Source organism: Pantherophis guttatus, chromosome 4 (genome assembly GCF_059756535.1).
Source record: "Pantherophis guttatus breed Tessera chromosome 4, ASM5975653v1, whole genome shotgun sequence".
NCBI classification, from domain to species: Eukaryota; Metazoa; Chordata; class Lepidosauria; order Squamata; family Colubridae; genus Pantherophis; species Pantherophis guttatus.
Genome location: NC_142066.1, coordinates 80,037,369 through 80,058,647, shown reverse-complemented (window position 1 = coordinate 80,058,647; position 21,279 = coordinate 80,037,369). Strand labels below are relative to the sequence as shown.

The 21,279-nt window shown below is 39.2% G+C and overlaps 1 protein-coding gene across 4 annotated transcripts in view; it reads right to left on the bottom strand.

Annotated features, from left to right (window-relative positions):
- The window catches only part of ELMO1 (engulfment and cell motility 1), a 641,324-nt gene that overhangs the window by 141,194 nt on the left and 478,851 nt on the right, over positions 1-21,279 (bottom strand). For all 4 annotated transcript variants that reach the window (XM_087892439.1, XM_087892442.1, XM_087892440.1 and 1 more), the window contains one exon: positions 20,289-20,425. In XM_087892439.1, coding sequence (XP_087748565.1) covers positions 20,289-20,425 — 137 coding nt within the window. The remainder of the gene's footprint in view (positions 1-20,288; positions 20,426-21,279) is intronic.

The following is a 21,279-nucleotide window of genomic DNA, read 5'->3' as shown; positions in this document are numbered from 1 at the left end:
GGAGAGTTCAGATGCATTCCCAGTTTCCACTTATACGGAGAAGAGGAGGGAGAGTGTCTGAGCTCAACAATTACCGATTCCATCACCATGGAAACTGACTGGATGCAGGGAGCTGGATTTGTGTAGAACATCTGCTGCCAACCTCATAAGCAAATGCAATCTCATCTCCCTTCTACTCCTCCCAAATGCTTATCTCACTGAGAGTTTATCTGCATGCAATGACATCTAAAACATGAAATATGGGAAATGTATGCAACCATGAGCATATGTGTGTATATTTGTAAGACAGAGAGAGAATGAATGAATGTATCTTCAAAGATGTAGTCATTCTATTCCATTAAATACCTATGCTCATGGATGTAACTACTGTATAACCAACAGCTGCATATCTTTATGACAATAAAGAGAAATGCTTTATAATAATTAAAAAGGTATCGGAAACACTGCATAATTACCAAAGTTAATTACAAAGTTTTTATAGATCATATATTGATAATTTAGAATATCATCTGCTTCAGACATTAGATATTTTCATTTCATTATAGTGAATTTGCCAAGATCCCTCTCTAACAGAAAACTAAGCACTGAAGCAAAAATAGAACAACTAGGGAAAATACAGTAGAGTATATACATACTATGGATATGCTCCGTATAATCAGAGCATTTTATTCCAGATTTTACTTGAATTTTTTTTCAAGATCTAAAAGATCTTATAGCACATTTTATTAACATACTGTATTCTAAATAAAATAAATTGTGTATTTCAGTATATGCCAAAAATTCATTGTGTTTTTCTTTGAAAGGATAAGAAAATAACTAAAACATGTTTATACATAAATAAATAATTTATTACTAATAATTAATATAATTATTCACTAATATGTTTTTGCAAAATAACTGCAAAATAACTGCATTTATGTGGTAAATTGCACATAAACCCACAGGGAACTATTGTAATTGCTTGTAGTAAATTCAATTTATATTCAGAGGTTAGCTTCTAAAATGAGAAAAAAAATTAACTGGAATAAATGTAGAAACAGGTGATTTAATTGTTCCATGTGTGGAAAAAAACAGGCTAAAAGGCAGGTATTATTTTTGATGACATTACAGGTTGCATTGGAATTATGGTCATTAAATCATAGTGGTCATTAAGTGAGTCGTCACTTGACCGTACCCAATTCTATAATTTTTTTTGGTAGCAATCATTAAGCAAATGTAGTGGTTGTTAAATGAATCCTTAACATCCAAATGGGTGGGTTTTTTTCCAGAAGCCAAAAGTAAAGGCCAGAAACCACTAAAAATCGTGATTGTGTGATTGTGCAATATTTATTTATTTTATTTTTATTTTATTAAAATTTATATGCTGCCCTTCTCCTGAAGAACTCTGGGTGGCTCACAAGTATAAAATGACAATAAAAACAATATCACTAAATAGCATTAAAAGTCCAATTTAAAATCCCACAGTTAACTAAAAAACCCAACCAGTCAGGTGATTTGAGGAAAAAGCCAGGTCTTAAGATCTTTGCGGAAGGAATGGAGGTCAGGGGCTGTCCGGAGCTAGATGGATAATTCATTCCAGAGGGTTGGCACGGCCACCGAGAACGCCCTCAATCTGGGGGCCACCAGCCGACATTGTCTGGCCGATGGCACACGGAGGAGGGCAGTCCTATGTGACCGCACCGGGTGGTGGGAGGCCGGTAGGAGGTTGTCCCACAAGTACTCCGTGCCCGTGCCATGTAGGGCTTTATAGGCGAGAGCCAGCATGTTGAAGCGGATCCGAAAGGCCACCGGCAGCCAGTGCAGCTCGCACAGGAGAGGTGTTACATGGGAGTAACGAGAAGCTCCCGTAACAACTCGCGCAGTTGCATTCTGGACCAGCTGGAGCCTCTGAATGCATCCCAAGGGCAGCCCCATGTAGAGGGCATTACAGTAATCCAAACGAGAGATAATGAGAGCTTGAGTGACTGTACGGAGGGCATCCCTGTCTAGGAAAGGGCACAACTGGCACACCAGGCAAACCTGTGCAAAAGCCCCCCTTGTCACGGCCATCAGATGATCTACCAAGGACAGCCGGGAATCAAGGAGGATGCCAAGGTTGCGAACCCTTTCAGAGGGAGTCAGCAACTTCCCTCCCATCTGCAGAGATGGGGATACTAGATCAGGGGATGCCGGCATCCACAGCCACTCAGTCTTGGAGGGGTTGAGTCTGAGCCTGTTCTGACCCACCCAGACCCGTACCTCCTCCAGGCACTGGGACATCACGGGAAAGGGCATCCCTGGATTGGTTCGGGGTGGAGTTGTAAAGCTGAGTATCATCAGCGTACTGATGATATCCCACCCCGAAATTCCGAATGATCTCATCCAGCGGCTTCATATAGATGTTAAAAAGCAGGGGGGAGAGAACCGACCCCTGTGGCATCCCACAAGTGACGGGCCTCGGGGAGGATCTCTGCCCCCCTGCCCAAACAAACTGCCTACGGCCTGAGAGGTAAGACACTGTAAGACAGTGCCTCCCACCCCCAACCCCCGAAGCCGACGCAGTAGGATACCATGGTCGATGGTATCAAAAGCCGCTGAGAGGTCAAGTAGCACCAGGATGGAGGAATAACCAACATCCTGGGCCCACCAGAGATCATTCACCAGGGCGACCAATGCCGTTTCCGTGCTGTGTCCACGCCTGAAATCCGACTGGTACGGGTCCAGGTAATTTGCTTCCTCCAGGAATTGTGGAAGTTGATAGGCCACCACAGACTCAACAACCTTCGCTATAAAGCGAAGGTTGGAGACGGGACGAAAGTTGTTCATGGAGGCTGGATCCAGGATAGGCTTCTTGAGGAGGGGACGAACCACCGCCTCCTTAGGTATGGCGGGGAAGGCCCCATCCCTCAAAGAAGCGTTGATAATCGCCTGGATCCAATCTCTGGTCACCTCCCTGGTTGCCGCAGCAAGCCAGGAGGGACACGGGTCCCATAAACATGTGGAGGCCCTCAATCTACCCACAATCCTGTCCACTTCATCTATGGAAACAGGGTCAGAGTCAACCCAGATATTACTTCAAAACTAGCTCCCACTTCCTCGTCGGATCATGCCCAGTCAGAGTCCAAACCCGTCCGGATCTGAGCGACTTTGTCCTGCAGAAACTGTGCAAAATCCTCAGCACTGCCTTGAAAGGGGTCCTCCCTCGCCCCCTGATTGAGGAGGGAGTGGGTCACTCGGAACAAGGCTGCTGGAAGGTTTTCTGCAGACGCAATGAGAGCAGTGAAATAGTCACGTTTCGCCACTGCCGATGTCACAAGATAAGACCTAATGTAGGTTCTTAACTGTGCTCGGTCAGATTTGGAATGGGTCGATCTCTAACAGCCCTCTAGGCATCTCTTCTGACACTTCATTTCCCGCAGCTCCACAGAGAACCATGGAGCTACGCAGGATCCCTGTTGGCGGAGAGGCCGCAAAGGGGCGATTCGATCCAGTGCCCCGGTGGCGGCCTGTTTCCAGGTGTCCACCAGGGCCTCTGGCGAATCGCGGGATAGGTCAGTGGGAAATGTCCCAAGCTCCGTCAGGAACCTATCAGGGTCCATCAGGCGCCTAGGGTGGAACCAACGAGTCGGTTTCACCTCCCAGCGGTGGGGGTTGATGGATGGGAAGTCTAGGCTAAGGAGGGAATGGTCGGTTCATGACAGGGGTTGGATGGAAAGTTCACCCCTACCCCGAGCATTTATCCACTGCCCAGAGACAAAAATCAGGTTGAGTGTATGTCCACCACTGTGAGTTGGGCCCTGTACAACTTGAGACAGGTCCATGGCCGCCATGAACTCCCAAACTAACTCGGATGTCTCACCGGCTGACGGGAGATTAAAATCTCCCACAACCATAAGGTTGGGGAGCTCAACTGTCAGTTCGGCTAAGACCTCGAGCAGTGTGGGCAGGACTGAAGACACGCAGCTGGGAGACAGGTACGTAATCAACAGAGCCGACTGCACTCAGGGTCCCATTTCAACAGAAGTGATTCACACCCGCCTATCTGAGGGACAGTGACCTCCCTAGGACTAAAACCTTCCCTAATAACAACCGCCACCCCTCCACCCCTCCTGAGGAGTCGCAGCTGGTGTAGTACACAGAAGCCTGGTGGGCACAGATCAGAGAGGGGAACCCCCCCTCCGGGCCCAACCAGGTCTCAGTGATACAAGCCAGGTCCGCATCCCCCTCTTCAATCAGATCTCATATGAGGGGAGCCTTATTGACAACGGACCTAGCATTACCATACACCAGTCAGAGCCCCGGGTTCTGCACTCCTACCCCCCCAGGGACACAAGCAGAACCAAGAAGACCAGAGCACTGAACCCGCTGCAAGCAGGGTTGTCTCTACGTCCTCTATATCCTCCATCGCCATTCCTCCCAACCACCATGGTGATAGAATAACCCTCGACCCACCGTGCTTCGTCCACCACCCCTGCCCCCGCCCTCCCTGCTGGCACCGTCCGACAAGCGGACTCCCTGATCTGTAGAGAACCCCCCAGGTCCCGTTTCGAAACCCCCCTTGAACCCCTTAAAATTTTCCTCGGAAACTTCCCCCAAAAACCCCTCAACCTCCTCTTTGCAGCATGCCATAAATGCAAGCTGGTTGTCAAGTATCTTAAATGCTGTCACACAACCTTGGGTGTGTGTGGGTGCAAAACGTCAAAATCGAGTCAATAGTTTTGGGGAGGTCCCTTGTAACTTTAAGCAACTGGTTGTTAAGCATGGACTAACTGTAAGAAATGTGAAGTTGTTGGGACAGGACTAGAGTATATATAGTCTGTTTTCTCATAGAAGCTATGTGTTGTGACTCCGACCCCCGAGGCTGACTTATTGGAGGGAGAAGGCTCCGAACATGAAGGAGAGGAGTTGGCCAGGCCTCCCTCTCCAGGACCCTCCTCTCTGGCAATGCCTCAGGTGTCTCCCGAAGGAGAAGAGATTGGCCAGGAGCCAGGTATCTCCTCACAGTCAGACAGTGGCGGAGATAAGTCTTGGCTGGATCCACGCCAGCGTCGGAGAGACAAGCGCACGTAGCAGAAAAGGAGGCATGCCAGAGATTAAGCTGAGTCATTGGACCACACCACACAGGGGATAAAAGGGGGTGAGGTGGCCATTCAGACTCTGTGACGGACAAAACTAAACTACTAGTCACATTGTATCTTTGAAACAACATTATCTGCCTTGGATTTAATACGGACTGGACTTGACAATTCTTGAACTGTGTGTATCTTGTTTGGGTTTATCTGACAGAGGAACAACCCCTCTCTCTATGAGTAAAGTTCTTGGCAAGCAGCTACTGGGTTGCTGCCAATCCTCTTATCGAAAGAATTTGTTGTTTGCAAGTTTTATTTAACCCCTGAAGGTCTGTTTGTGTGCGTGTGTGAGACTGGGACAGAACACTATGAGCAATACTTTTAATCATTAAGTAACTGTTAAAATCTATAAAGAGTTAAACTAGAGGTCTTGAAGTCATACTTAATATGTATATTTTAAAATTATAGACTTTGGGACACTCTGAAAATATTGAGTAGCAGAACAACAACATGGCATTGGCACACTTCAGCATGCTGCTTGTATATGTGATCTGGGTTTGGAGCAGTGGTGAAATCTAAAAATTGTTGTTATCGGTTCTGTGGGCATGCCTTGGTGGTCATGTAACCAGGTGGGCATGGCCAACTTGACGTCACGTACGTCACTCACTGTTAGAGCCAGCTGCACATTCTGAAGCACATTCTGCCCTTCTGAAGCCCCCAATGTTTTGAGTTTCCCTCCGTCCTCTGGCTTGACTGTCCAAGCGAATCTCGGAGCCTTCTCTTGCCCTGCTCTCCATCCCGGAGGGCCACGCATCCCCCCACCAATCCTCCATACAAACCACCCGCCCAATTTCTGCAAAGGTTTGGGGACTTGGGGCTCTGAAGCAGCTCACTGAATTCCCACCCACCCAGCCACTTGCCTGCTCTCTTTGACTGCTGGTGCCACTCCAGGAACTCAGCCTGCGGAGTCTGGTGCTCTGGGGGAAGAAGGCTCAGCTGCGCTGCTGCTTCCTGGCAAAGAAGAAGCAGAGCAAGAGGAGCGGAAGCACTCCGTGCAGGAAGAGGGCCAGGGCCAGCTGTGCCACCAGAGCCTGCAGTGCTTTCCCTTCGGCTTGGGTGGCGGTGCTTACCTGGGCGGGCCAGTGTGGGTAGCCCTTCATCTTGGCGCTCTCTTGCCTGTCACCACCATTCTCGCCGCTCTCCCTCCCCACCTGGCTGCAGACATCCAACCTCCCAGAGCCTCGCCATGCTGCTGCCGTTTGCTTTCTTCCTTCTCCCGCTGGAAAACGAAAGCAAAAGGTGGCAGTGTGGCGGTACTCCGAGAGGCCGAGTGCGCCAGGCCCAAAAGGCGAGCAAGCCTCACCATGTCCCTCTGAGGATCCGAACGCAGCGGGTCTCCCTACCCCTTACCACCAGCATCGGCCTTACCTTCTAGATCCTCTGCTGGCATATTCAGCATGCCCAACGGAGCCAGCATGTTGGTAAGGCTGACGGCGGGCGGCCCTTGGTGGAGATGCAGCTGCTGCTCTGTGGCTGAGAGGGGCAGTGGTGCTCCGGGAGGGCAGGTGGATGTCCTGGCCCCAGGACTGCTGCACATGTACCAGGGCAGTGCAGCAGCAGCATCTCCACCAAGGGCTGCCTGCCCACTCACTGGCTGGGCTGGACATCGACCTCGAAAGGCAAGCAGGAGTGGGGGACTGCCAGGAAGGCAGTGTGGAAGGCAGGCAAGCATGGCAGAGCTGCGGGGAAGGAAGTAGGCTGCTAGCTCCCTTCCCCGCAGCCCTGCCATGCTTGTCTGCCTTCCACTTGCCTGCCTTTGCAAGCTGGACACCGGGAAGGCAGTGTGGAAGGCAGGCAAGCATGGCAGGACTGCAGGCCATGGACCGGTTCAAGGGCGTGCTCAGCCAGCGATTGCTACCGGTTCGGTGACCCAGCCCCAATATCCGCTACCGGTTCACCTGAACCGGTCCAAACCAGTAGCATTTCACCCCTGGTTTGGAGGATGATCAAATCATATCCTCTTGGCTCTGGACTTCTCTGGGCTAGTCCCCAATGCAGGGAACTGGATCTTATTTGATTGGCCACCTCCAGAGATTGATGGACCCAACTGGGTTTAGAAGGAGCTTGGGGTCTTTTCTAGAGGCTCTGAAGCATGGTGCAGTCAAGGCCCTGGTTGCGGAATAAGAATGCAACTGGGATTTTGGGATAGATTATGACTGGGTGGATGCTGTATTTTTATGGAGCCAGAGACACTCCGTAATTTACTAAGGACCTTCATGATATGAAGCAACACATGAGATGACTAGAACTGAGGTATAAAACATATGGCCCATGGGCTGTATGTGAGGTCACAACACTCCTAACTGCATCCCAAACCAAAGTAAAATTCAATTGGGAAATATTTAACAACATCAAATAAAACACACACACAACAAAAAACAAGCAATCCTGCACAAGTTCAACTTAACTGCAGCTATAAGGATCTTTTGACAAGATCTCAAATTTGGAGTGTGCCTTCTCTATGGAGCTTGTTAAAGGCAGGAAAATGATGTGGTCTCTCAAATAATTCGGTCTCTTATATGTAGGGTTTTAAAAGTGAAAAGTGGCATTTTGAATTGCACCTGCATGCCATCTGGGAGTCAGTGCAGCTCACAGAGTAGCATTGTAGACGGCATTGCAAGTTGTACTCATAATTATCTATGCTGCTGCATTCTGGATCAATGGAGCTTCCAGATGATTTCCAAGGGTAGCCCCATGTATAGTATGTTGCAATAATCAGTCAGGAGATGACCAAGGATGAATGACCATGAGCATTTTAAAACAAATTGATAAATCTGTAATGTTTCTTGTTTCTTTTACACTTTTTATTTGTGTGTGTATGTGTGTGTGTGTGTGTGTGTGTGTGAATGTATGTATGTATGTATGTATAAAAAAGCTTATCTAGTTGCTAACATATTTTAATGTGTTGATGAATTAATAAACAAATAAACATATCTTGCTTTCTAAGTCAATATGCAGCCTGCAGAGATATATAGTGTAGTGGCCCCATTTTTATTTCAGTTTCACACCACAGGCATACAGTACTGCTAAAGAAAGACAAACAGTGGAGTTGATTGAACATAGATAGGACTCTTTATTAGGATTTATTAGGCGATGATTATTTCTTGGCTCTGATAACATCTAGTTAGCCAACTGGCAATCTTATTTAGGGTAACCAGGTCCCTTCTGAGTAAGGAGGGACAGGGAAGGCCTTGCAGGGCTGCTGTGAGGAATATTTTTGGCACCTTACTGAATAAAGATGTGTGGCTTCATTTGGAGTTAAATGCTGGCAGGGCAATTTCTTTTGAAGTAATGAGGGCACATCTAAACTTGGTTATCTGGGCAGAGTTTGAGCTTACTCTCAAGGAAATTAACAAAATCCTCAGGGCTTTGCCACATGTCTTTTGAACCCTCCCCTTCCTTGTTGGTTAAGGTCTAGAAGTGGCACATGATTGAGTCCAAGTGGTGATTAATACTTCATTGCCAGCTATCTTGATGTAGTGGTTACACCTAGAAATCAGAAGTCTGTGAGTTCTAGGCCTCCCTTACACATGAAAACTAGCTAGGTGACTTTGAACCATTCTTTCTCAGCCCAATCTATCTCACAGTTGTTTTTATGGGGAAAATAGCCATGTTTAGCTGGTTTTGTTTGCGATAGGTGTTATATATAAAATATTTGCTGTCTTGAATTACATATTAAAAACTGGGATAAATCATAATACCAGTAACTGTGGGAGGAACTGGTGCTGCTTCACTTGAAGGAGACTGTGGTACAACCCCTTCCTAACAAGCCTTGGATTCAATTATATCAAATGATTTTTGTTTAGTCTCCAACTTCTCTTTTTAGAAAAAGTTATTAAGAGGATGGTCAGCACTCAGTTTCAGAGGGCTTGGATAAATCTGAATTCTTTTCAGTTGGGGGTTCAGGTCAGGTTATAGCACTGCAACATTAGTTGCACTGGTAGATGACCTATGAAAGGTTCAGGATCATGGTGTGAATTTCAAGATGCTGACTATCATCTTTAAATGATATTGAACCAGGCTCCCTCTCTCCTCCTAAGGATATCTATCCATTCCATCAGGTCAGATAAGGTGGGAATGCTCCAGGTCTTTTCTGAAATGCTGTCAACTATGCAGGACTTCTCCATAGCTGCCCTTTGCAACACCATTCTCCCAAGATTTACAGAATACTGGTTCTTCCCATAAATACTGTGATAATATGATAAGATAATAAATGGTAGTATGGGAGAATGTTGCCCTGGGTGCTGTAAGAGTTTTACAATGTTCTTCTTATTATTTTTTCTGATTGTTGGTTTCTTTTGTTTTGATAAATAAAAAACGAAACAAAAACAAATGCCCGTCTGGAGTGTGACAATCATATCAATTAGAGTACTATATTAACCAAGGAATGCTACCAAAGTAAGTCCAACATCGATTTAAGTAGGTGACTATTTCTCATTAAATAACTCAGTAGTGAAACATTTGCTGCAATATTTTATTTAATACTGTAGCTTTATAGATAGTGTGCATAGTGTTTATTTGTCATAAGGTTTAGATTTATCAACTTCTATTTACTAGGTGCTTGAAGGAAACGTTTATAAATAGAGAAAAAGCTTCCTACCAATGTTTTTAATCACTGAAATAATTAATGGGGAATTTGCATGTTTACCTTTTAAATATTTGAGTCTTATATGAGAATCCATTCTTTGCATAATGTATATTTAAAAATGGAGAATAGAAACTACACCTATTTCTTGCATTGTTCTCACACAATTATGCCTTTTAACTATAATCCTGTTAACACAGTTCTCATTTATTTCAGTGAATGGCCATTTGAAACCAATGGAAGAATTTATACAATATAACTACCCTGTTTTCCCCAAAATAAGACATCTTCTGATAATAAGCCCAATTGGGCTTTTAAGCGCATGGCAATAAGGCAAGGACTTACTTCAGGGTTCAAAAAAATATAAGACAGGGTCTTATTTTTGGGGAAACACGGTATATTTAAATATCTTGCAAATCTGTAATACAGCTAGAGATAAATAAAGCTGTACAAAAGAAAATTCCCCACTGATAATAATGTAGATTGTTTAATATATCTCCATCCTGTGAAAGGAAAATGATTTAGGTGGTTGTTTTAAGTCTGAACTTACTTTGTTTCCTTCTAAGTATCTTGAATCAAAAACTCGCTGTCTGAAAATTCACTATTTTACATTCCAAATATACCTCAAATGTGCTAGTATAGGGAATACCACTTAAAGTAATGAAAATTATGAAAACCTACTGTCAGGTTTTGAGGTCATCTCAAATAAATTGCATTTCAAACAGTTTTTGAAGAAAAACTCCTATTTATTAAGCACGACATTCTGATCTGACTCCATAGAAGCCAATACTGACTTCCAGACCCAAAACTCTCCCTTTCCATTCCAAACTCCCCTGCACTCATTGGCCATCTTCCAAGTCATTCTACCCCTAATTTACTGCTCCAGCTCAAAGGAATTTCCCCCCTCCCATCCCATCTCCTAGGGGATATTATCTCCAGGGAAAATAAGTAGGTAAAAAGTCAAACGTCCCTTTCCAGATGCCTCCGCCTCTCCTTCTTATGTCAGCACTAGAGTAAATGCAGCTTGAAGTGCTGACACCGACATTTGTTCATATTCAGTGCTAAGTCACTTGAGATTTTGGCTTAGAATGTTGTATGCAACCAATCATTGTTCTTTATTCAATAAACAAACAAACAATACTTTAGCATATATTTAGGATAATGTATAACCCATGTCAAGTACATAGTCCTTATAGTCCAAGAATTCAAAAACTGGTTTTGTAGTGTTCTTTTGCTATGTATATAATAAGCATTTCACAATCAGAAAAAATACTTATTTTTTAAAAAAGATATAAAGTAAGATTTGTTACTTATCTGTATCTTATACGAATCTTTGATTATTTCTATCTCTGAACAATATTTTCCTTCTTTTCTATAAAGACTTTTGTGCAGGTTTCATTTTTTAATAACTCAAAAGAGTTTATGGTAAATGGTTTCTTAATAGCACTATTTGTTTCATGGAGGTCAACTTTACTTTTCCATCAGTTCTACTTCTACTATATTCTCTATTGGCCAAGTGTGATTGGACACACAAAGAATTTGTCACTGATGACAAATAAACTTTCAGTATACATAAGATCATAAGATACAACCAACGAAGTGATAGTCAAAAGATACCAATAGGAGCAGATAATAGGAAAGACGAGAAGGATAATAGTAGTACAGCCCTACTACATAGTTAAATATCCTTAGGCATAAGACAGTGCTGTGGAAATTAGGTGTTTAGCAGAGTGATGGCATGGAGAAAAAAATTTTCTGTCTAATTGTTTTGGCATGCAATGCCCTATAGCGGCATTCTGGACAGTGTCTACTCCTATCCCAAAAATAATTTAAATCATTTTACTATATTTGTGCAAAATGTGGGCTTCCATTCAATTTATACTTCCCGTCGTTTATATGAGTGATGGCACACATAATATTTGCATGGACTGGTTAAACGATAGAAAGATAGCAAGCATCTGTAGCAAATTGTTACTGTGAATTCACACTTCTAAAGGAAGTGTTCCTATTCATGGCTCATGTTGTCTGCATTTCCAGGTTATTATTGCTGTAAAGCAACCTTTTTCATCCTGGTACCATCCAGTTATGTTGGATTGTCTTTCCCATCAGATCAATCAGGCATTGCTGAGTTTGAGTCCAACATATCTGGAGGGCACCATCTAGAGAAGGCTATTTTAAGGTTATGAAGTAGCAACAGGGTATGTAGGAAGGCAGAATACTTGACTACATTGTGAAGGCCTGAATAGTGAATTGAATAGGAACATGGCAAATGTGGTAGATTAAGGGATGGTGATCCCTACAGTTATATTTATGCATATCTTGATTCTTGAAATATGTCCTTCTCTTTTGGACAGTATCAGTTTAAGTTATCTAAGCAATTATACTTTACTTCTAAAGATGAAATAATAAGATATTGCACAAACTGTTTGAAACATTATAGACATTGCACAAACTGTTTGAAACATCATACTGGAGGAACACGGTAACAAGATTGTACATTCTTCCATTAAAACTAAATGTTAAAAAGAGTAAAAAGCACATCATGTTACTATAGTTTATGCCACTCTCACCCTCATTCTTTTTTTATTGCCAACTTTTCTGTCTATCTTGAGATAGACAGAACTATTGATCTAACTATTGATATTGTACTTTCTAGTAGGAAGAAGCAACTGTTGAAATGCACTCTATGAACTTCCTTTTCCAACAAACCTATTTCAGATTCAGCCCACATACTAGGTCCAGTTCTGCCTATTTTCTGGTGTGCATTTCCTAAAACTTTTGCATCAATTTAGCATTTTCATTTATCTAATAAGTTTCCTAGTAACTGATCTTCTGAGTGCTCCCGAATGTCAACCATTCACATGAATAGAGTTGCAGTGTGCTCTATGGATATTGCTATGATTGACATGTTGGTAACAATCCATTATAGAGCATTATTCTTCTTAGCTCACTTTGCTTTAAACTCAGTTTAAGTATTTAAAGTCAACTACATAACTTTTCACCCTGCTTGCTCCTTATATTTTTTAAAAGAAACTATCTGAACATGATGGAATTAAAAAGAAAAACAAAGTTATTAAAATTACCTGCTAAGCTTTGCAACACACACAGAATACGGTAATTAAGCTAAATAAACTGTACCAGTAACAAAATCTAATACAACGTTCAAGGAAAAGCTTTCTTACTGCAAAGTTATCTCTTCTAGCTTTTTAAATAGCCCATATAACCCAAACATTAAATCAAAAGTCTATCAACTAATAGGAGGAAACCAATATTTGGTAATCTTCTTTTTCTTCCATTCAATTGTATCTGATTTTTGGAAATTGCTTTGTCAAATCCCTGTAATTTCTAGGAATGTTTTTCAGAAGTGGCTTGCCATTTACCTCTTTCCTAGGCTGAGGGAAAGTGACTGGCCCAAAGTTCCCCAGCTGGTTTAGTGGACTAGAACTTATGGTCTTCCCAGTTTTTAGCCTGATGCCTTAACCACTGCATCAAACAGGCTCTCAATGCTATACTTTAGAGAGGCATATTTTAATGCCTCAGTTGTATTCCACCAACCTAACAACTTCACACATTTATTTCAGCATGGTTATCAAAATAGATTCTAGACCAGAACAAAGCTGCTTTAGTAATGGTGGGGGATAATTTTTTACAGAAAGATAGGAAGCTTGTGGTAATTTTAGTTTTCCTTGATCTTTTGTAACAATATAATTAAGAAAATTATACTTTTTAGAAAATAAAGCAAAATATTGGGAACATCTGTGATGGTTCTGTGATTTGTGCTTCTATTCCAGAAGATGATATTAGACAATAGCTGTTTTAGCTTCTTGGTAGTAATGCTAAAGGGTTCTACTGTGATGGATCCCCTACAGTCCCCAGGCTACCATGTAATCACTGGAAATCAGAATCAAGGAATCTGTAGAATGCATTTTGCAAGAAAAATGTCATCATCATTCAAACATTTTCCCTTTTAATTCAATTAAGATTTTGTCATATTATTTGTCATATTATTTTATACATTAGACCAGCTGAAACACAATTCAAATATAATTGTTTACTAAAGAATACTGTTGTGAGATTTAACAGCTATACCTGAGAATAACACATTTCTCAAAAGCCATGCATGCAGAGGGGCTGTTCAAAGGATCAATTTGATTCTATTCCTGATTCCAAGCAGTAGCTATGACAAGGAAATATTTTACCATATTAATTTTGCTAATACGCAAATTTTATATATCCTTGTATATATGCCATAACTTCTAAACTGTAGTAAATATTAACTTATAGACTCAAATAATTCAGCTGTCCCAGTATGTAACTGTGATGAAGATGATCCAGGACTCTTTTCTGTTCCACCTTCGTCAGTGGAGCCTGGAGGTAAGAGATTTTTTTCCAATTTTTTTTAATAGATTACATGCAGAGACAATAAATTTGAACGAGTGGGACCAAATCTGGAATAATAATTTAAAAATGACTAGGGCAACAACTTACAGGGAAAATCAATACAAGATGATATACAGATGGCACCTAGCACTGGCTAGGATTGCTAAAATTTATCCAAATATGGCTCCAAATTGTTGGAAGTGCGACTATCAGCAAGGTACTTATTACCATTGTTGGTGGACATGCCCACAAGCTAAAATTTTTTGGAGGAGGATACATAAATGGGTGTCAGAAATAATAGGAGAAAAAATCGAATTAGAACCAAAAATATTTCTCCTGGGAATCCTAAAGAAAGAAATCACAAGAAAGAAGAAATACCTCATTACACATATAATTACAGCAGCGAGAATCTCTTTTGCTCAACACTGGAAGGAGAAAAAGTTGCCATCTGACGAGCACGTAATCAGAAAAATACTAGATTGTGCCGAAATGAATAAACTGACGCTAGAAATCAATAACAGAGAAGAAACTGACTACTACAGTGTTTGGGACATGTGGTACGAGTGGCTGAAGAAAAGAAGAGTGAAGTGAATTTGAGAGAGATAAAGGAGTCTGGAAGGGTGATTAGTTAAATGGGTATATGGATAGGAGGAATATTACCGTAGGAGGATATAAAAGGGAGTAAGGATGTAATTTTATGAAAAAGAGAGGTAATTCTTGGTATCAAATTATAACAGTAAGAAATCCTACGGATAATATTTTTGAATTGAGACAATGAATTAATACCATGTAAATGACAATGTAATTAATGCAAAGGTATAACTGTAGATATATATTAACACCATGTAACCGGAAATAGTGCAATTGTACCGTAATTCTTTAATAATAAAATTAAAAAAAAAAAAAAAGATTACATGCAGAGGTGGGCTGCTGCCAGTTTGGACTAGTTCGCCATACCGGTAGTTCTGACTACCGGCTTGGCCCACCCAACCAATCAGGTGCTATACCATCTTATATATCTCACTCTCTGGCTCATTCACCCAGCCCATGCAACCTAACTGATTTCTGCGCCTCGCCTGCTCTACTCACCACGGCTGCCCAAGATGTGCTGGAAGCCACGTGCATGAAATCGCTGTGTGTTTGAAGCCATTCAAGCGTGGAAGGCATTTTACTCACTCACATTTTTGGTTCTGCACAGGCAAACTGGTTGTTAAATTATGTGAAGCCCATCTCTGGTTATATGGCCATTTCCACCCAATTTTCACTCTGCAGAATATCTGTGGAATATTTGTTAGCCTTGCTATAGTTTCTGACATTCTTAAAGGTAGAGTTAACATTCAATAAAATTAGAATTTATGGAAGAATTGTCAGAGGGATTGCAGGAGTCACACAATATGCCTTTTTAATTATTAAAGCTTTAGCCTTCTCAGGTAACTGAATCAATAAGCTGCAATTGTTTACACAATATGGTTATTTTTTATTTTAATAAAGGATTGTGCTCTGACATTTTTATTCTATTGCAGTTTTATTGCTTTTAATCAGGCACTTCAACATCCATTCATCAAAAAGAAAAGGACACAAAAAATAAAGATACAATGATTATTAAGCAGAATGCATTTGTTAATGTCAGGCAAGTTAGAGTGAGAAAATGTTATGCTATGTCCAAACTATCTTTTCCCTACCTTTCACATCAAACCAAAACAATATTATTTGTAATTAGTCTGGCACAATATTTGATTTCCAAATATTAACCATTTTCCATGTTTACAGACAAAGCAAATTCTTTATAATATTATATTACAGGTTATAATATGCACTTTGATTATATATACAGGAATATCACATCATACACTTCATGTTGACTAGAAAAATGGAAATATGTGAGAAAGCTGATATTAGCCTAGGAATGGAAAACAGACGCTAGAAATCTGTGGATGGACTTTTTTGACCTTGGACTCTACAACCCTTAGAACCTTTGCAACTACATATATGATTCCACAAAATAACTTCAATTCAGTACCAATCACTTATATCTATGCAAGAGAATGGAAAAAGACAAAATACAAAGAAAAGTTTGAATTAGATAGAAATAAGCTTGTAAGATTTTGTTTTTTCTTGTTGTGGTTCCTACATCTATTTAGATTATAGCTACCTAAAGTGAAGAAACAGTAATGGTAGATTATTTTGCCTAATAGATGTAAAAATGTCACTGACAACAGCAGCATTCATTGTGATAATTTTGTTTCACTTAAAACAAAAGCTCTAGAACATTTTTTCCTTCCCACTTGGTTTTATTCAACCATAACAAGATCTATTATTTGGGAAAATTCAGGCATATATTGTAACTTGCAAAATAAAATTCTGGTGTTATAAGCTTACTGACATTTACATCAACAAGAATTGATGTAACAAAACACCCATATGCCACATACTGTTAATTTAGCTTCAATATGTATACAGATCCCTATAACGCCAACTGCTTAAAGAGAGTATGATTGACCTTCTCACCACAATGAATAATTGAACTTTAAATGGCAACTCAAGACAGACTATACCACTTAACTTGCTTAAAATTCAAAGGTATTTTTCATAAATGTGGCTAATTTGAATGTAATGCTTTTCTCTAATAATGTTTACCTAACTTTTAAACAATATATATTCTAGGAAGATGGTAACACATAATCTGTGTTTAGATTTACACTATAACAACAGTGGCATACTTAAATAGTCAAGAGTAAATTACAAAATAGTGAGGCAATGGCTTTGATTCCAATTTCTTCTACAACTGAAGGAAAATATGTGTTTCTTATAATATATTATAGTGATCAGAGATGGCTTTGGGGCATTCCACATTATTCAAATAGTATATGGCAGGGGTGCTTAAATCTGGCCCACGGGGCCGGCCTGTAAATAGCAATTACAATTAAAGAAATGTGTAACATTCCAAATTCACCGTTATTTCCTTTGAACACTTGGGAGACCAAAAATTTTCTTTAGAAGAACAATAAACAAGTAATTACATCCACCCATCTGCTCATCAGAAAAAAATAATTGAATTGGCTACCATTTCTGAATTGATAGTGCTTACCAACAGCATTTGAACTATGGTGCTAGAGAAGACTTCTGCGAGTCCCTTGGACTGCAAGGCAATCAAACTGGTCAGTCCTAGAGGAGATCAACCCTGCTCTTTAGAAGGCCAGATCCTGAAGATGAAACTCAAATACTTTGGCCACCTAATGAGAACAAAGGACTCACTGGAGAAGAGCCTAATGCTGGGAACAATTGAGGGCAAAAGAAGAATGGGACGACAGAGAATGAGGTGGCTGGATGGAGTCACTGAAGCAGTCGGCATGAACTTAAATAGACTCTGGGGGATGGCAGAGGACAGGAAGGCCTGGAGGAACATTATCCACTGGGTCAAGATGGGTTGGACACAATTTCACGACTAACAACAACAACAACAACAACCAAAATCATCAGATAGAAATGATAAAGCTTATATTTTAAATAATGGATTTGGGGTTTTATTCTATTTTTGAATTTCAATATATTGTCCAATTACCAGTTAATGAAAAAAATTGTTTGTAATTGGAAATGTAATTGTAATTAGAAATGTAATTGGAAAATATTGCCATTATAAATGACTCTCAATTTCTTAGATTAATCACAAATATTAAACAAGAAAATCTGAATATTTTATATAAAAAAGTTATAATTAAATAATTAATAAAAATCAATTTAAAAAGTTTTACTTTATGCCTTTCTTTTCAATTGAGAAAAAATCTAGTCGCAAACATGAATGTAGCCACACTAAAGAACAAAAACATAATGTCTATATGAGTATATAGGAAACATCCAACTAATTTTTAAACCAAATATATTTTACAAGCAGGAAAAGATAAAAATATTTTTCCCTTTCAGAATAAATCCCAGCTTTATACTTTCAAGAATACAAACTGATTTAGGAAGATATCTGATTAAACTAAAACTTCCTCTAAACAAAAACTTATATCTTTACTAAGCTTGAATTTATTTTAAAAGAGCTTTTGTAAACATCTTCTAGTATCTGACTGATCCACCATCTAAGTATGTAAGAACGTAATAGTTCTTGAAAAGTGAGACAGCTTTGAAATTGATTACCATTGAATGGAAAATCATCAGTTAATACTATGATTGCAGGATATTAAAATTAAAAAAAATTCTTAAAAACAGACAATAGTAAACTATGTGAGCTTATCCATGAAGTCACCAAGCGCTGAGATCAACTTGGAGATGTTATTTTTACTATTTTAGTAAGCTCAGAGATCTTTTCTGAATTGGGGTAAAAGATAATATAACTTTTAAGAGAACTGAAAGTTGTGAGCACCAAAGATCTTTATTACTTGTAATTAGTGTACATATAAAGCAACAGAATAATGATAATCAAAATAATAATAACACCAATAAAAGGGGTGAATAAAAAGATATTGAGGTTAAAGAATTGTCTAATTAAATATTAATTTACAGTAGAAATAATCTTTAAAGGCATACAACTCTCCAACTTCTGCCAATCTATTTGCATTCTGATGCTACACAAGTAAATAGACTAACTCTGATTTTTTTTAGGCAATTGACCCTTGATAGATACAACGTTTTTCCTTCCTAAATCCTGGAGCAACAACTATATTTTACGTTCTTCAGCTTTAAAGCTCTCTTCACATTCCAAGAAAAGGTACAGATAATGCATGAGGATTAAGAATGTTACACTTATTAATTCCTCATGCATAGCATTTTCAATGAAAATGGAATGGAAAAAAGAATCCTTAGGTAATCTTCAATTAACAAAGGGAAATTGTAATAGTTAAAAAAGTTTCAGACATGCTTTATATGAATCTAGAGGAGCTTTAACACCTACATGAGATGAATTATTTATGCATCCAGGTAAAACTGAGTTAGTCAAAAACAATTAAATCAATGCACCCTGCTAGTAGTAATAAGGAGAGGAGACAGAAGCTATAGTAAAAACTACCATTATGAGGAAGAAAAACTTCATGTTTTGAAATTTATTTTTGCCAAAATCATAACTGAAAAAAGGGAGATTTAATAAATTGGAAATTAATTTTTGAAAAAATTACAAAATAATACATTTAAAACAAACAAACAAAAAGAAACAATGAGATAAGACATGGAAAGAAGAGGTTTTCTTGTTGTATTATTAAGAAAATGATAAGCTATTGTGTAAAGTAAAAGACTATTATATTGATTTATTGGTTTAAAGTCTTGATGAAGGGGAAAGTTGTTTATTTATCAATTTTTTTCCTCTATATTTTTTCTCTTTCCCCCTTTTTTGTCTCCGTATTTTTTATTTTTTCAATTTTTCTTGATTTGTATTAATTTTTTATCTGTTTTTAAACTTCAATAAAATTATTAGATAAGGAAAAAATTATAAAAGCAGCATTTCCGGCATAGAAAACTCAAACCAATTTTTTTCAAATTTCTTTCAAATTTTCACTTAAAATAGTAGCAAAAGATTAATTGTCCACATGTGTACTGTAGCTTTTTATTTTCAGGAAAAAAAGGAAAAGAAACAAGCCAATTTAAACCAGTAAAAAAAGCAAATGATACAATTTTCTCAGTATTCATTGAGAGTAGTAATAAAGCATCATATTTCTTTTTAAAGTGCTTTCAGGTTGTAATTTACTTGCAAGTATATATTTGTTGTTGTTGTTTTTTAGGGAAAATGGCAGAGGTTTCCAGGCATATATATTCCCTCTCCCAACATCTGAATTATCTCCAAAGTTAACTCAGTTCCTGGATTAAGAACATCCAATTTAAGGACAATTCATACTTCTAAATGGATTACCTATTACTAAAAATAGTAGATGGTGTTATTGTTCCATGAACTAGGGAACTGTTGAAGCTAAGCAATGCTTTCATGGACTACTGAAGCAGCACATTTTTAATATATAGCTTGTTTTCAGATGTTTATGAAAACATTACATGGATTCAGCACTTCAGCAGCTTGAAGAAGGAGAATGGCATCTGCTATTTGTATCAATAGCAGTTGATTCATGAGTCCTGACTTAAATACAAATTCAAATTAAAAATAAATTAAGGAAATGAGCTTTCCTAATAAAACATTCCTATTCCTAATGAAATAACTGCTTATATATCAATTATGTAAATTGAGAAAATGATGGTATTGATCAGAATTGTACATTCCCAACAAAACTTGCCTTATTGAAGTCTTCAGAAGTTGCTCTCATTTCCTTCCATGTCTTGTTCAACAACTGGATGCAAATACAGAAGAACTCTTCAAATGATCTGTCATGTGTGAAGAACATTGGGTGGAAATCACTGCCGGTCTCACTGGCTAAATATAAATAAAGAAAAAAGAATAAATATACTTTTTGTTCTAAATGATGACCATTAGAATCATTATGAATTTTTTTTCCAGATTGCCCTTCATCCAAGTTAGTCAAGTGATATTATTTATTAAATGCCCCTTATACTCCATTAAATATATTAAACTATAAAGATTTTTAAAAATCCAGGAAAGGCAATGGCAAAGCACTTTTAAATAATTATCAATATATTATATATATACACACAGACACACACACCCTTATAAAATCACGAGAAGTTTAATTTTTATCAGCTTTTATTACTTGATAGGTAACATGGTATTGACAGAATGCAATACAGATTGAGGAATACCTAATACAGATAGTCCTTGCTTAACAACTAGTCAAAGTTATGACAGACCCCCGTGTTCTCAAAAGATACTTATGATCTGGTTTTGAGTTCTGATGATTGCTCTCCCTTATGGTCACATGACTGTGTTTTGGGTACTTAGCAACTGGTTTGCATTTATGGCTGTTTGCACGATCTCGTGGTCAAATAACCAAGATTTTAAGCATTTTTTTGCGGGTTTCTGGCATTTACTTTCAGTTTCTGGGGGTGGGTGGGTGGGGGGAAGCCTATTGGATTAAATTGATTTGTTTAATAACATCTCTGTTTGCTTAGCAATTGACACACACACAAAAGATCATAAAACTGGGCATAGTCTGGGTGGCTCAACAACCACCACAACTTATGATCTTATTTCCAGACTCAAATATGATTGCAAATTGAAGATTAACTGTAATTAATTGGTGAGAATTATGGAAAATCTTAAGGATGTCTGCAATTACACAATGTAGTAGATGTTATATGGTCCCCAAACTA